This window comes from Syzygium oleosum, unplaced genomic scaffold (genome assembly GCF_021117445.2).
Source record: "Syzygium oleosum isolate NSW1041296 unplaced genomic scaffold, Sole_v2.1 Sole_v2.20, whole genome shotgun sequence".
Lineage (NCBI taxonomy): Eukaryota > Viridiplantae > Streptophyta > Magnoliopsida > Myrtales > Myrtaceae > Syzygium > Syzygium oleosum.
Genome location: NW_026607504.1, coordinates 2,381,639 through 2,399,086, shown reverse-complemented (window position 1 = coordinate 2,399,086; position 17,448 = coordinate 2,381,639). Strand labels below are relative to the sequence as shown.

At 35.8% G+C, this 17,448-nt stretch overlaps 1 protein-coding gene across 1 annotated transcript; it reads left to right on the top strand.

The window, feature by feature from the left end:
- Positions 1-7,676: 7,676 nt before the first annotated feature.
- LOC115684021 (putative leucine-rich repeat receptor-like serine/threonine-protein kinase At2g19230) lies at positions 7,677-16,194 on the top strand. The gene is made up of 12 exons (XM_030608701.2): positions 7,677-8,062; positions 10,862-11,343; positions 11,765-11,900; positions 13,031-13,102; positions 13,275-13,346; positions 13,421-13,501; positions 13,726-13,886; positions 14,591-14,793; positions 14,930-15,056; positions 15,133-15,213; positions 15,298-15,487; positions 15,619-16,194. The coding sequence occupies exons 1-12, from the start codon at positions 7,677-7,679 to the stop codon at positions 16,049-16,051; spliced, it is 2,424 nt and encodes an 807-aa protein (XP_030464561.2). The 3' UTR covers positions 16,052-16,194.
- Positions 16,195-17,448: the final 1,254 nt, after the last annotated feature.

Sequence of the window (17,448 nt, the reverse complement as noted above, 5' to 3'; positions counted from 1 at the left end):
AGCTTGGAGTATGATGTTAGGTGATCAATTAATTTTTGAAATACAAATGTATAGTAATCATATTAAAGGGAAAAAAATCAATTTTTTTAGCGATATTACCATTTTGCAAACTATTGAAGGCGCGAGTATCAAATTTAACCAATAAAATAAGGCCAACCAAATTGTTAACAAATCAAAAGTGTGAAGAGGACCAAAAGGGCCTCTAAATTAGGATAAATAACATGCACACAAGACAAAATTGAAAAAGACAAAAACGGCCATGAAAAATCAACAAATTACAAAAAAAAAACAGCACTTAAAATAATTAAGAAATTAAACTAATATGAATCATATACTATAGTAAAAAATTTTAGCCTCGCTATAAAAATAAAAAATCATTAAAATAATATAAATGATATACTATAGTAAAAATTTGAAATTAGTTTTGACAATAACATCGCAATTTATAAATGACATTAGTGTTATAAAAGATATTCCATTTTTTCACATAAGTTATTGATATCAAATAAATGTAAGGTCATGTAGCTTTTTTGAGTTGCAAATAGTTTTTTTTTTATAATAAAACTCACCATCAGATGATGTGGTTGAGGAACAATTATTAAGCAACATTGATAGATAAAACTTTATTTCAGAACTTTACTAAAAACATTATAAAATTGAAATTTCTGTAATATGAGGAAATTCACTTATTTTTTTTTTTTGGTAAGGTAAATTCACTTATTATTTGTAGATTGTCATGTCAACAAATGTAATTATATTCCATTGTACTACTGGGCATATATGATTCTAATATTTTTCCTATTTAGTCACATACTAATCTAATAAAGTGAGTCAGGGTAATTTGTACTTGTATTATTTCTAAATTCAAAAAAAGAATAATTCCATAGCATGGGGTTCGCCAGCTACTGGTTTTAGTAATGTTTAGCTTCTTTCAATTATCGATCACAAGTATAATCTATATCTATACAATTATATGAATAAGGAGAACCTCATAACTTAAACGGATCGCAATTGTTTTTTTCTTCTCCAAAATTTTATTAAGTATTTTCGATAGATAGACAGATTTATAAATTAACAATTTACTTTATCTCCCGCGTATTTCAAATTTCAAATTTAAATGTTTTCTATCTTATAAACAAACTTACATTAACAATTCAAATATTTTATAATAAGATGACTTTACACAATCTTATAAATGTCAATTTCGCATACACACAACAAGTGTTGGATGTTTGTTTGTAAAACAAACAAAACAATGCTTTTTCCTTTGTCCCACATAGGAAAGTTTTGGGTAAGTGGGCCATTTTATAACTGTGAGTGTCTTCTTACTCCTTAGAGTGAAGACAATGGGGTGTGTGCTAGTCCACACAATACCCGCGTGCGGGTGCGCGATTTTGGCGCGATTATTAGGCGCACACTTAGCACTTTATTTAGCTCTAATCCCTTTATTTTTTTTTATTTTATTTCGTAAGGTTATCTCCTTAATCTTTATTAGTTGAAAGGTTGTTTTTTGTTTATTAAATAATTTTCGAAATTATGAAAATTCGGAATTTTATTTATATATATTTTTTATTTTATTTTATTCCGAATTTTACATGTGTCTTTTCAAGACAACTTTTGGAGATTATACTTGTTCAGTTTTCAACCTTTTCCGAAGGGTTGCATTTGTTCAGTTTGCAACTTCTTCCGAAGGAATATCTTTGTTAGCTTTGCAACATTTCGTGAAGAGTTGCCTATGAAGACCGATTTCTATATATGTCAGTTTTTGGCAAGAAGGAAAGATGAATCAATTTTTCAAGTCTTCTTTCGAAAAAACTACAGCCATCATTTTCAATTGTTTCCTAGAGAGGTCCTGGAGAAATACTAGAATTAATGCTATCTAGTGTTCTCATTTTGAGACTTTGTTGTATCCTGGAGGATTTTTGCCGGTGACCATTAGCAACAATTGTGGGGCAAATAAATCCTTAAGGAAAGTGATATCACGCCTCAAAGTCGGACTTGATTGCTCTCTTGATTCGAAGCCATTCAAATTTTACAACAATAAGTGGTCACTTTTGCGAATAAATGTATGATAACGATATCTTTCTAAGAGTCTCCTTTAAGGTTGATGCAAAAGATTCCAGTTTGTAAGGGATTGATCATTCTTATTGGAAGGAGTACTTTTCTTGCACTCTCAACTCATTTTGCTACCTATTTATTACTCTTGTCCCTCACCCTTCCTCTCTTTTCGTTATTTCTTTACTCTAATCATGCCTTTTTTTGTTTTAGAGAAGTTTCCTAACTTAATGTTAACATAATATTCACATACTATGCAAGTATGTTTAATAAGTTAAAATACATAAACTAAGTGTACTGAGACATAATAAGAATTTCAATTTTTAAGTAATTGATCATTTTTCATAGAATGAATGCTTTTCTTGCACTCTCCAATCATTTTGCTACCTATTTATCACTCTTGCCTCTTTGTTCCTCTCTCTTCATTTTTTCTTTTTAATTGTGTCGCTTTTGTATCAAAGAAGTTTCCTACCTTAATGTCAACATTATATATTTTATAGTAAACAAATACATTTACTAAATTAAAATTCATAAATTACGACTGCTTTAGACATTGAAAGAATAAATGAAATATAGCAGGTCAAAACATCATTTGACTATTTCCTTATATAAGTTTCTCAAAATAATAAATGTTATGTCAACATTAGAATATCATATTATTAACATGTCAACACAATACTTTATTATGCTCGAATGTCTATTAAACTTTTTATTATAAAAATGTACAACAAACGGCGGAAAGTGTGGATAACTTCTAGTATAATAGAACTCGATGCCTACTTATCATTTGAAGTACGTTGTTTTTCAATTTTTCAAATATGTCGGTATGTGTTTTTACTAATTTTAGCAGTCTTAACTAGTGTCTATCAGATACATGTTGATGGTACATATATATCTTTGAAGTTTGGTGGTAATGTTCATTTGACATAAAATACATGATTAATATTTGGGAAAATACCACCAAAAATCTCAAACTATGTCACTTGTGATAAATTTACTCTGAACTTTTTTTTGTAACACGAAAAACCCCAAACTATATCACTTGTGACACATTTACCTCACAATATTTTGGCCCATAGGCATTTTCATATTTTTCCTTTTTCTATTTTTTTTCCTTTTTTTTTCTTCTCTCTCGTCCCTCCGCCTGCCATGGCGGAGGGAAGCCGGCGAGGGCTGCCTTCGCCTGATCCGGCAAGGGCGACCCTCGCCGATGTCGGGCGAGGGGCAACCTCGCCTGGGCGGGCAAGGGCAGCCTCGCCCGACGTCGGCGAGGGTTGCCCAACGTCGGCGAGGGTCGCCCTCGCTAGATCAAGCGAGGGCAGCCCTCGCCTGAGTCGGGTGAGGGCGGCTCTCGCCAAATCCGGTGAGGGACGTCCTCGTCCGACGCCGGATCTGGCGAGGGCGACCCTCGCCGGCATCGGGCGAGGCTGCCCTCGCCCGCTCAGGCGAGGGCGACCCTCGCCAGATCCGGTGTCGAGCGAGGGCGGCCGTCGCCCGACTCAGGCGAGGGCTGCCCTCACCGGCGTTGGGCAAGGCTGCCCTTGCCGGCTTCCCTCTGCCAGAGAAAAAAAAAAGGAAAAAAAACTAAAAAAGGAAAAGGACGAAGATGCCCATGGGCCAAAGTATTGTGGGGTAAATGTGTCACAAGTGGCATATTTTGAAATTTTTCGTGTCACAAAAAAAAGTTCAGGGTAAATTTGTCACAAGTGACATATTTTGAAACTTTTTGTGTCACAAAAAAAAAGTTCAGGGTAAATTTATCACAAGTGGCATATTTTGAAATTTTTGGTGGTATTTTCCCTATGTCATCACGTACTAGCTATGCACCCTTTCCCACCTCGTCAGATTTAGATTACTTACAATGAAATGGCCGCACCACAGAGCCTTTGCTAGACAATTCTTACATTAGTTTATTAGGCATTTACGAGAGAGACAATCCTCCCTATCTACTTCATGTGAAGATTAACTAAACCAAGCTCAAGACCAAGACAAGATTAACTTCAAAAGAATGTTCAGTCACAAAAAGTTGTGCATTGTGATCATGAGTAGTCTTCTCCACAAGGAAGCACATTATCAATGGGGTACCGTGTCTGCATACATTATCTAGGGTTTTTCTCTTCTTTTTTCTGCGGGTTTAACTTCATACATAGGAAAATTTGACAATGATTGGTTATGCTCATGAATAGGAAATATGTAGAATGCGTAGAAAGACATGTATAATTGTGTATATATGAAGTAGAAATTAAATTCTCTCTTCTCTTTACTTTTTGTTAGAATCCCATATGATACAATTTATGAGTACTTGGTGCAAGGAATAGATACCGAATGAACCACTCATACCAGGGACCATTTAGAAATAATAATGCGAGCGTATGAACTTTCAAATGCACTCCAAAATACGTCATTCCTTAAAATTTTAAAATAATTACTCGTTTCACCTATTAATTGGACTCAATTTCACTCAAAGACTTGAGTTAATGATATCTTGGGTAAATGAGCAACTTAATTTTGATTCTGATAATGTGGGACTATTGCATATAGAAATTTTGTGGAATCAACGCTAATTGTTGTAAAACCTCCAACAAGAGATAGCCTAGGTCTAAAGCTATCATTTATACGCAACCAGACCAAATTTAACCGAATAGCTAACTTTTATTAAAACGTATGTCCAATGTGGACTTCTCCCATTCCTACCACTACAGATCTTTGGTACTAGTATAGAGATCAAATTAACTAGATTTGTCAAAATGGGTAATAAATCTAATTCTTAATGCATATTTGATGGGCCAAGTTATTGTATAGGTTAATTATATTCAGTAAATAGATCATAAATGGATTTAGAATGGTATAATCTAAACTAATATGAGTGTTAAATGGGTTCGCAACTTAGTTAGATTTAATCCACCTCTATGACTCTCAATTGACTCTTTTTTTCTCTCGCCCTTACTCAATCTTGCGCTTGCTCGCTCCGCGCTCTAACCTCAGTTTGAGTATGAGTTTTTCTATATTGGGTTGAATATGAAAATGTTTTAGCAATATGGGTCAGATCGGGTATGAGTTACTAAATTTGTATCGCATGTAAATGAGTCAAAACGAGTTAAATGGGTCAATTTGGGTCGGATCATTTTCTACCCGACCCGATCACCCATTTGATGGATCTTAACATGGGCTACATCTGATTTCTTCATTTATACATATATGTTGGCAAGAAACTTTCTCTCTCTTTTGGACCCAGAGAAATGGGAATGCTCGTTACAGTTACCGAACTTAATCAATTTGCCGATAAATTACTGACGTATTTTACTGGCGGCTGCAATCGTTGGTCAACATTCTGGGGTTTTTTAACGTTAACTAAGTGGAAGAGTCGTGATTTTTTACTTTTAAGATATCAATAATCTATGCGTAACTTTTAAGGTCACATTAATTGTTCTTGAGGAAGGGCAAATCAGAAGAAAAGAGAGCAGAAAAAGGGAAGAAAACAAATGTGATGAGGTGTCCACATCTCGAGGGACTTCTTATTTGTTTTACGTGGGACTTTTGTTTTGGCTGGTGATAGGAATACAGATGTTTTCCTCATTTTGTTAATGTGTTTCCTAAGTCACAAGAAGAACACACACACACACACACACCAAAGAACAAGCACGTGGTAGACACATTGAACTGTTCTTTTTGTATAATTATTTGAAGAAAAGTGAAAAAAAAATCAGGATCCCATCGACTATTGCTGCTCATTATATTACTCTAATTCCCCTTTCGAATCTCAAGGTTTGGTAAGCACCGATTGCGGGGCAACCATCTTTGCTTCCCCCTCCGAATCTCAATGTTTCAACAGCATTGACTCCGGGTCAGAAACATGGCAATCCTACCCAAAAAAGCAACCATGGCGGGGCGGGAAGGGGGGGGGTGGGGGTGTGCGTGTGGTGGGAATAAAGAAATATTGTTGATGGGGACCAATCTAAGTATAGAGGATAAATAAATCTAGTAATTCAGACAACTTACAATAACAAGGATAGAGATTTGACTGTCGTGTCACCGTTTCCACAACACATTAAACTATATAGTCATTGCTTATTCGCATTTAATTATTAAGCTGGGGTGAATTTGCTCGCAAGTCACCGATGGAAGGTCCTTCTTAATATTTCTAATAGAAATCTTTTGATATATCATTTTCGTTGAAAGCTATGTACGACTTCTCGTTTCTCGAGTTGCCCATGCATAACCAAATAAATTTCCTCACGTGAATCTTTTTTTTTTTTGTTTTTATGAATGAAATTGGCTAGTGCATATAACAAAATTAGCCTTTGGTGATGGTGCAGGGCAAGCGAAGGTGGCCAGTTCGAACATTTGTTGATAGCGGTGGTTCGCTCGGTGGTCATTGTAGATGATTCAAATGTTGCAAGAGAACTTTGGAGATACAAATGTCCAACACGGAAACATTGTTTGTGAATCAATTATTTTTGGCCATGCCAAATGCTGAAAATGTGAGCCCAAACACATCCTCCTTCTATTAATCACTCCTCCTCCTCATAATTTACAGAATGGTTTTTCGCGGCCGATTCCTCTAGCGGAAAAAAAAAACAGTTAATTTCACTGTGTTTTCTAAAAAGAATAGCGCATGATCCGATTTTACTTTGATGCATTTGCTGACGAAGACCTAGCTGCAAGTCTTGGTCTTCTTGTACTGTAGCCACTAGCCACGACTCGGTCAACTATAAAGTGAAGAATATTCAAGATGAGAGCAATGCATGGGCGAACAAGCACCACATGGGGTCGGGTGTTACTCCCTATGCTCATAGTATTATCAATGGACGAAGAAATTGACTTTGGCTAATAATCGCCTGAATCCGAGTCGATCCTAATACAATGTATTGTCAAGCACACTTGGAGAGCGCAGTACAAGGGAGAGTTGGATATCAAGATACAAAATAATCAACTACCAATGAAATATACTGGCCAATAGCCATTAAGATGATGTCAAATCATTGTATCGAGAGCTCATGAGATATTAATATAAGGCGGGCATGCATATCTTCGTCACCCTGCTCTCTTCCACAATCTCTACTCTTCGACCACAATGGCAAGATCCATTACAGCTTTCTCTTTTGCTTGCATTGCTTCAGTACTAGTCCTTGTGGTTCAAGCCCAACAAAATCCAGGTATCTCTCTCTCTCTCTCCCGCAAACTTCTTCTCCCCTTTCTCCCAAACACAGCATGATAATTTGCTGTCTTGCGGTTTAAGCTTCGTACAATGTTTGCTGTCCCCATCCATGACGTCAAGAAATATTGGCCATTTTATTGTATATAGCCATCCATTAGTTGTGACCTCCTAACGAAACAAAATGGTCTATCATTTACATTCATCCTTGTTTGATCTCGCGTAAGGTGAATGATCAAATTTACTCATTCCAATAGTCCGACGAAGACACTATCATTCCATTTCATTGAGTTTTTTGATTTTTTCTCCAAACTTGCTAGGTTTTATCAACATCGATTGTGGGGCACCTAATGAATACCCTGACAATTTTGTCCACGTAACGTACACATCGGATGAAGGGTTCATAGACTCCGGGAAGAACATGCAAGTATCCACGGAAGTCATATATGAATATAAGTACCAGTATATGAGGAATTTAAGGAGTTTTCCCAACGGAACGAGGAACTGTTATACTTTAAGGCCAGATCAAGGCAAGAACAACACTTATCTGATTAGGGCATCATTTTGGTATGGGAACTATGATGGGAAGAATCAGAGTCCTTCATTCGACCTATATATTGATGTTAATTATTGGGCCATGGTGAGCTCTTCGGCTTATTTCTCCGAGGAAATCATGTATGTGTCCCAGGCAAATGATATACAAGTATGTCTTGTGAACACTGGCAAGGGAGTGCCCTTCATTTCAGCATTGGAACTAAGAACTCTTGGTGATGACATCTATCGATTGGGATCTAGATTCTTGCAACTCAAATGGCGGAACGACATCGGATTAAGCTTGAAGTCTGATATCAGGTAATCAATTGATTTTTGAAATACAAATGTATGGTAATCATAGTGTATAGAAAGATTCGTTTTTTTTAGCGATTTTATCATTTTGCAAACTATTGAAGGCACGAGTATCAAATTTAACCAATAAAATAAGGCCAACCAAATTGGTAACAAGACGTAAGTGTGAGAAAGACCAAAAAGGCCACTAAATTGGGATAAATAACATGTACACAAGACAAAACAAAAAAAAACACACAGATGTCTAAGAGTATTAAAAAAAATCAATAAATGATTTACAAAATGAAAAGAGAAACAGAATAGCCATTAGGTCCAGGAAAAAAATAGAGTGCAATTATTTGAAATATTGAAATATAATCCAAATCACACTTAGAATTTCACACACACACACAGACACACATAAAACCTAAGTTAATCCATCATAACAAGAGAACTCATTGATTAATTTAAGAAAAAAAAATGTTGTTGCGAAAATATTAGTATGTTGGTGATTATTTTTAACCTCGCTATAAAAATAAAATTTCATTAAGCTAATACGAATCATTTACTATAGTAAAAATTTGAAATTAGAATTGACAATAACATTGCAATTTGTAAATGACCTTAGTGTTATAAAATATGGTCCATTTTTTTTCACAAAATTTATTGATATCAAATAAATGTAAGGTCATGTAGTGATTTTGAGTTGCATATAGTTTTTAAAAAAAAAATAAAACTCACCATCAGATGATGTGGTTGGGGAACAATTATTAAGGCAACATTGATAGATAAAATTTTATTTCCGAACTTTACTAAAGCATTATAAAATTTTAATTTCTGTAATATGACGAAATACACTTATTATTGGTAGATTGTCATGTCAACAATTGTAATTATATTCCGTACATATGTACTACTGGGCATGCTTGATTCTAATTTTTTATTATTTAGTCACTTACTAATCTAATAAAGTAAGTTAGGGTAATTTGTACATGTATTATCTCTTAATTGAAAAGAACTTTTTTCCATAACATGGGTTGCCAGCTACTTATTTTTGTAATGTTTAGCTTCTTTCAAGATCACATAATTTAAATGGATCACAACCCTTTTTTCTTCATCAAAATTTTATTAAGTATTTTCTATAGATAGATCTATAAATTTAAAATTTTATTTTATCTCCCGCATATTTTGAATTTAAAATTTAAATGTTTTCTATCTTGTAAACAATCTTATAAAAATGTTCAAATGTTGAAACTTTTTCCTCTTTCCATATAATTTCTTTAAATGGTGTCAATAATTTCTTTCTATTAGTTATTAAGAATTCAAATATTTTATAATAAGATGATTTTACACAATATTATAAATGTCAATTTCGCATACACACAATAAGTGTTCATTTTTGCTAGTAAATATATGATAACAGTGTCTTTCTAAGAGTTCCCTTAAGGTTGATGCATAAGATTCCAATTTGTAAGGGATTGATCATTCTTATTGAAAAGAGTAATTTTCTTACACTCTCCACTCATTTTGCTACCTATTTATTGCTCTTGTCCCTCTCCCTTCTTCTCTTTTTGTTATTTCTTTATTCTAATTATACTTTTTTTGTTTTAAAGAAGTTTCCTAGCTTAATGTTCACATAATATTCTATTACTATGCAAGTATGTTTACTAAATTAAAATACATAAATTAAGTGTGCTGAGACATAATAAAAATTTTAATTTGTAAGTAATTGATCATTTTTCTTAGAATGAATGCTTTTCGTGCACCCTCCACTCATTTTACTACCTATTTATCCCTCTTGCCTCTTTGGTCCTCTCTCTTCATTATTTCTTTTTAATTGTACCTCTTTTGTATCGAAGAAGTTTCCTACCTTAAAGTGAACATAATATTTTATATTATGTATACATATACGCTTACTGAATTGAAATACATAATTTACGTGTACTTTAGACACAGTAAGAACAAATGAAATATAGTAGGTCAAAACATCATTTGACTATTTCCTTATATAAGTTACTCAAGATGATTAATGTTATGTGAACATTAGAATCTCGTATTATTTATACATTAATCCAATACCTTTTTATGCTTGAATGTCTATATAACTTTTTATTATAAAAATAAACAACAAACCGTGGAAAGCGTGGATTACATCTAGTATAATAGAACTCGATGTCTACTTGTGAAGATAGAACTCGATGTGTGTATTAAAGAATGTTTCCAGAACACTTGTTAAAAGTTGTTTATGATACTTTGAAAATATAACTATTTCTATTCAAACTATTCTACTTTCTTGAAGTATGTTGTTTTTCAATTTTTAAAGCATGTCGGTATATGTTTTTACTAATTTTAGTGGTCTTAACTAATGTTTAGGGGATACTTTTAACAATCTTTGAAGTTTGGTGGTAATACTCATTTGACATAAAATACTTGATTAATATTTATTGCTAATCTGATGTTCTTATATTCCTTCTAGGAAACATTCCAACACTAGATAAGGTAGGTCCCAACTCCGTCCAAACCTTTTTAACTTGAAAATAAAAAAACACAACAAAACAAAAGATTCCATCTAGAAAATGCTTCAAACCGATAAAATATTTGTTAAATTACATAAATTGAACTATATGAAACTGATGTATCGTGTGTATAGACAACGTGTTCCAAGTCCGTGGCAATTGACTTCTGTTATATATAGTAGCTAGTAATGGGTTGAATATAGTAGGTTCAACATTCCTTTTGCATATCTATATGAATTGGCATTTGCTAGTTGCTCAGTCAATTGCTTAATTGTTTGCTCTCAAACTATTGTTGAAATGCTGCACACAGGCACCCTGTCGATGTTTACGATCGGATCTGGCGCGCTCGAAACTATACTTCTTATTTCATACTGAACACCACATCTGCCATTGATTTATCTGACGATAATGATGCGTATAAGTACAAGGTTCCTGGGGAAGTTCTTAGGACCGCTCAAAGATCAATGAATGCCAGTTCTCCCATTTATTTACATTGGACACCTTCGATCTCCACAAAGAAATGGATTGTGTACTTTTATTTCACAGAGATTGAGAGACTGACGGATGGCCTGCAGAAGGAGTTCACAATTTCCATGAATGATAATCAATTCACAATGACGGTGAGCCTTGAATACTTAAAACCAGTGGTTGTAGTTTCCACTCCTGTTAGCGGGTCGCTCATCACCATCTCAATTGAATCAACGAATAAGTCTGGAAATCCACCGATCCTCAATGCTGTGGAGTTCTATACCGTTGCTGATCTTCCAAATGTACCCACAGCACAAGATGATGGTATGCCTTCATTCTTCTACATATTTTATTGTCCACATACACTTTGTACAGTTGTGCTACAATTGACATCAGTAATAATTAGACAGATGTTCCATTGCCAATAAATAAGATTTAGGGAATCCTATGCTAAATATACTAGTCTCCACGGTGGGTCTTATGTTATTCATGAACTCTGAGCAATAGTTGCTTTGTTGGGATCAACAGATGTGGCTAAGGTATTACTCTGCTATATGCTTAATTCCCTGCTCTGGCTACTTTTTGCTTGGTAATTGCTGGAATGTCTCTTTAAGCTGAAGCCACTGAAATGTTACAAGTCTTTTAAGAGCTGAAGATCTGTATAATTCATATATGATTGCAACCACGTTTTACATCTCTATTCTTTTCTTTAAGTAATAGATCTTTTTTGTTATATAAACCACAGTGAAAGCTATCAATGACATCAAAGTAATGTATCGCATTAAGAGAGAAAGCTGGCAAGGTGATCCGTGCGTACCAAGCAACTACACATGGGATGGTTTAAATTGTAGCTATGGAAATCCTCCAAGGATTATATCATTGTGAGTCCACTGGCACTATTTCTTTGATAATCGTGGTTTTCTATGTGAAACTTGAGAATAATTCTCATTCGTCATGAAAACCGGAAGTTTTATGCATCAATGAGAAAGAACATGTAGGATGAAGGCAACCTTCCGGTGTGAATTCTCAGGTAGATCGAGAAACTTTGTAATGCTTATGTCAAGTTCTTAGAGTCAGATTTTCCCGATTGTAATTACGTTACCCCACCCCCAAAGTCTCCCATGAAGTGGGACAGAACACATGAAGTGAGTCAAAATTTGATACCGGCCCCAAAAAGTTACGATCTTGAGAAGCCATTTTGGGCTTCCACCACATGGATTTGACTAGGAAATAAAACCAATCATTATCAGAATATGACCCCCTCCGGTGCTTACTTTTGGCCTATCACAAAAGGGTAATAGAGTACTCGTCTTGAGTACTGGTTTTGGGATATAATTTTATATATTGCAGCTTGGCTTGAAGAGGGCAGAGAGTAATTGCTAGGGCACTCGTAAGGTTTCTAAGATTGCCAAGGGGGGCAGAAATGGACCAATTCATACGTCGAGAGGGGTGAGAGTGCTGCTAAGCTATGGGGGCATGATGGGAACTTGAATGTTTTAAAAGAGGGAGTTTTTGACACCCTAAGCCTCATACTATTGGAGAGAACTCACAAACTGACCTTTAGGTTGACAGCCACACCAAAATGTCACCATCTTGAGTATATTTTTTGGTGGTTGTTCCATAAGGATGGGGTAAGTCATGACAAGTTATATACTCATCGATTGACAGTAAATGCTCCCTTCTTCTCCGATGTATATTTATCATGCTTGTTCAAATTTTTTCACCAATAGCCTACTTTTCCAATTTTTGACATAAGTGTTCCAAAATGCATTGTCTATGAGCAAGTCTTCGGTCCTCCAAAAATAAATTTTATGTACTCTAGGGCCAACAAGAGTTAGTGAGACCCATGCAAGCAATGAAACTGACGATTATGAATGGTCTCTATACCAGGACCTATAATGTTTGAATTCTGAAGAATTGATTGCACGAACTTTTCTTTATAGCACCAAAAACTGCTGCCTTCATGAAGATTGCAATGACAGGTTCCTCTCTTTTGATCTATGATGTTCAGGAAACTGAGCTCTAGCAATTTGACGGGAGAAATAGTCTCATCACTTTCACAGCTATCAATGATGGAAGACTTGTAAGTATCACCATGGTTGAATTAGTTGTCTATGCCCGTCACTCATGATTAAGCACCCCCTGGGAGTCAACTCATGATTAAATGATTAAGGTTGTGGTTTAGGAGACATCCTGCTTTTGTCTGTGGAGCTGGTTAACTCGTCATTAGGTGCTCTAAACTTGCTCTTTTCCAGAGATTTCTCCAACAATCAGCTTACAGGAGCAATACCAGAAACTCTAGCAGAATTACCAAATCTTAGATTGCTGTAAGTTAATTTGTCTAAGTGAAGCAGCAAAGGATTTGAAGTGGACAAATCTCTAATCATAGCTATATATGCAGAAATTTAAGTGGAAACAACCTGATTGGATCAGTTCCTGAAGCTCTTAAAAAAAGGATTGTGGAAAATACTTTAAGAATGAGGTGCTCTCTCTCTCTCTCTCTCTCTCTCTCTCTCTCTCTCTCTCTCTCTCTCTCTTTCTCGTTGAGTCGTATACAACATTTATAGGGTCGAAAGACCACCAACATGTTTTGTTTATTGTGATTAAAGGAAAATAAGAAGGCCGACTTGTGATCAGCATAGGGGAAATCAATCTGGGCATTTGTAGATAGGAATTTAAGTTCAGCTCCTTCATTCTTTGTGGCAGCTTGACAGGAAACCCGGATCTTTGCCTAGCTGATCCTTGCCCGGAGAAGAAGAAACAAAATAACATCTTCGTTCCAGTTGTCACATCAGTTTCAGGCTTCTTTGCAGTTCTCTTTGGTGCTTTGGCTATTATTTGGTTAATTAAACGGAAACAAACAGCAGGTAAGTTTTCTTACTTGTCCTGTTCACGCAATCTACATTACATTTGAGGACAATCTTGACTTTGCTTTTCCTTGGTACAGTTATACCTTGTTAGAGTAATTAAATATTAAACGACGTCTTCATCTAACAGTTTAAGCTTTTACAAACTTAAGCTTTTAGAATAGTTGACACTGGTCCCGTAATAAAGGAAAGTAAGCTTTAATTAAAATTTCCCAATGCTAGTAATCTGAATTACATAGTGATCGCAAGAAAATGGAGATAAGAGAGAGACAGGGATCACCATAGCATGGTCGCATCAGCATCACAAAGAGAATGTGCATTGCTTAACATATCGATGATAAAATTTCTGATATTTTATTTTTCAAAAGTAACCGTGCTATGCATGGGAAGGACTTATAACAGCTTGAGAGTACAACTCTGTCCTTAATATTCTAATATATGCTCCCTAAAAAAAAGTTTGATTGTGCAATCTGAAGCTTATCTATATGTATTGAGCAAAGAAAAATTGTCTATTTGTTAGCATATTGAAGGCAGGTGACACAGAATCCCTGCCCAGATCTTTTGATTTTTGTCCTCTTGAAACGGGATGAGGAAAAAAACCCTTCCTGTGTCTTATAATTGTTGAGGACACAATTGGAGTTATTTGCCTTAAAAGTCTACTATCCAATGGTAGTCGCAATACTCATGGAACCTTTTTGGTACAGAATATAGTGAAAGGATGCTAAAATTTAAGAATCGACCTTTCAAGTATGGAGAGGTCTCAAGAATCACTGGGAACTTTGGACGTGTGATTGGTGAAGGTGGATTTGGAAAGGTATATCATGGTACACTTGATAACGGCACTGTAGTTGCGGTGAAGATGCTCTCTGATTCATCAAAGCAAGGTTTCAAGGAATTTCAAGTTGAGGTTAGATAGGATGGTGCAATCACTCCGCCTTTTGTAATCAACTTATGCTGACAATTATGCAGATGTTCGTTCAGAAACTTCTTCTTCGGACTATTGCCAGTATACATTATAATAATGCACGCTATTGATACTGCAGGTGCAACTCTTAAGGATTGTTCACCACGGAAACTTGGTTTCTCTGTTTGGATATTGCGATGATTCGAAGCACATGGCATTAATATACGAATACATGGCTTATGGAAATTTGAAGCAACATTTATCAGGTGTGTATTTTATGTTCTTTTATATTATTTCTCCTCTAAAATAATCCTGTAAAACTTTTCTTGCTCATATGTAAAGTTAAGACGCATCCAACAGAGGACCATCTGAAGGTCTTAACATGGAGTGATAGACTACAAATAGCTGTGGATGCAGCACAAGGTAAATGAATGAGATATCCACAGTTGTAGGTTGTTTTACAACACAGCTTTGGCATTGTTGACATGGTTTTTGCGAGGATGTTAGGTTTGGATTATTTGCATAATGGTTGCAAGCCGCCCATCATCCACAGAGACTTGAAGACTACGAACATCTTGTTGAACGAGAACTTCCGAGCCAAAATAGCTGATTTTGGCCTGTCAAGAGCTTTTGCAGCTGAAAATGACTCTTATGTGTCAACTTTTCCTGCGGGCACTCCTGGCTACCTCGACCCCGAGTAATGGCTAATACTCAATATTACTGCTCTGGTTCAGTTCAGGATCTAAATTTGCATATAAGTATTGACGTAGCCTAGGATTTCATCTTTGATTTAAAGATTCGTTATTTGTTTTTTTTTACTCTTTCCAGGTTTCAATCTTCAGGAAACTTAAACAAGAAGAGTGATGTTTACAGTTTCGGAATCGTACTCTTTGAGTTAATCACAGGCCAACCTCCAATAATGAGAAGCCGGGATGGCAGCGACTGCGTGCACATAGTTCAATGGTTGACTCCTATCATTGAAAGTGGCGATATACATAGGATTATGGACCCAAGGTTACAAGGAGAATTCAACATCAACTCGGCTTCGAAAGTTGTGGAGATTGCAGTGTCTTGCACACGACCGATGGCGGTTCAGAGGCTGGACATAGATCATGTATTGGCGGAGTTGAAGGAGTCTTTGGAATTGCAATTGGCATCTGGAAGAAGTCGGAGAATGGAGAGTAGAGTGAGCGAATCAAGTGGTGCCTTTGAAATGACCTCCTTGGAGCTCCATTTTGACAGTGCCCCTGCGCCAAGGTAGCAGAACTTTTCCAATCGAGAAAGGCAATCTTCTTTTTGGGCAGAAGATTTAACTTGTGTCGCAAATTTGTACTGTTTTTTTCTTCTTGAATTCGGGATCACCATTTCCCTTTTCTTTTCTGTCATTGAATCTTTCAAACTCGCTGTCTAACAACGATATCCTTTCATCCTTATTCGCTTCTTTCTCCATTCACAATATCAGTTCATGCAATTCCATGTAGAGTTTGTGGGGAGGTGATTCGAAGGTTGTTATCCATGGATGGGATAATCAGCATTAACTCACGGCACGTTCTTGGAGTTCAGACGAGAAAAAATGTTGGAGTTAACACCGTTGGGTAAATAGCAAATTTTTGAAATGTTGAGGGGTTAGATTGAGAAAATTTAAAATGAGGGATTGTCTTTTTTCTTTCTGGGATAGTCTCAAAATGTATATATATCATTGGGGTTATTAGTTGTGGTACCCGGAATTAAATTCACATATTATCAATAGATAAGTTACATTTAACGGGTCTCCAGTATTTCTAGATAGGAGTGTTAGTGATAGTATTTACACAGATCTAGATAGTGTTTAGTTTGACCTGAGGTAGCGGTTACTAGCGAAGTAGTCGACACAGATGGTGCTTATAGAGAGGTGAAGCCCATAGAGCCAATACTTGCTGTAACTGCTGATATTGACAAGGTACCTATTTGATCTCTTGACATATATGTATGCAACGATGGTTTTATTTTATCTGTGGTGGTTGAGAAAGTTATGTCGGAAAATCCTTGTGGAGTAGTTAAATGTGCAGACGAAGTTGGTATTCTGATAAGGTCCACGATTATAGCGAAGTTTAAGTGTGGCTTGGACTTGGAAGATATTTGTGGCGGTTAAGCCCATCGGGAGCTTTGGGAGAGTAACAGCGAAATTTCGATTTTTAGCGAAGCGATTGCGACTTGGTTCAAACATTGAGCCAATGTGGAGATTGTTAAAATATGTCTCGAGTTTGAGCTCAATAGACGAAACTCGACGCGAGATTAATTGTTATTTGTGGAGGTTTGAATATTCCAAATTGAATATTTTACGGACGTTCGAAACCGAACAATACATAATGTGGGAATTGCATCCGTGTTGGAATCACGATCAAGAATGGAAGTCTTACTTGAATTTTCATTGGGTACAAGATTGTCTACGGAATCCACTTTCCTGATTGTTCTTGAAATTACGGTCAAGAAAAGGATAGTTCAAGTTGGGCTTTGTTGACCAATCCACTTTCCTGAGTTGGCCACCGAAAACAAGAAAGTCCAATGCGTGAGTTTGTATTTGACCATGACTCGGTCAAATTTGGCTTCATATTATATATATTATATGTTCTCTTTGGTCAGATTGTCGCAGTGTTCGTTGGTGCAGACCTTGTGGAA

Coding starts and splice junctions, on each gene's coding strand:
- LOC115684021 (XM_030608701.2), top strand. CDS start 7,677: ATGAGGAATTTAAGGAGTTTTCCCAACGGAACGAGGAACTGTTATACT. Junction 8,063..10,861: donor AGCTTGAAGTCTGATATCAG/GTAATCAATTGA, acceptor TGCTGCACACAG/GCACCCTGTCGATGTTTACG. Junction 13,103..13,274: donor CTATCAATGATGGAAGACTT/GTAAGTATCACC, acceptor GCTCTTTTCCAG/AGATTTCTCCAACAATCAGC.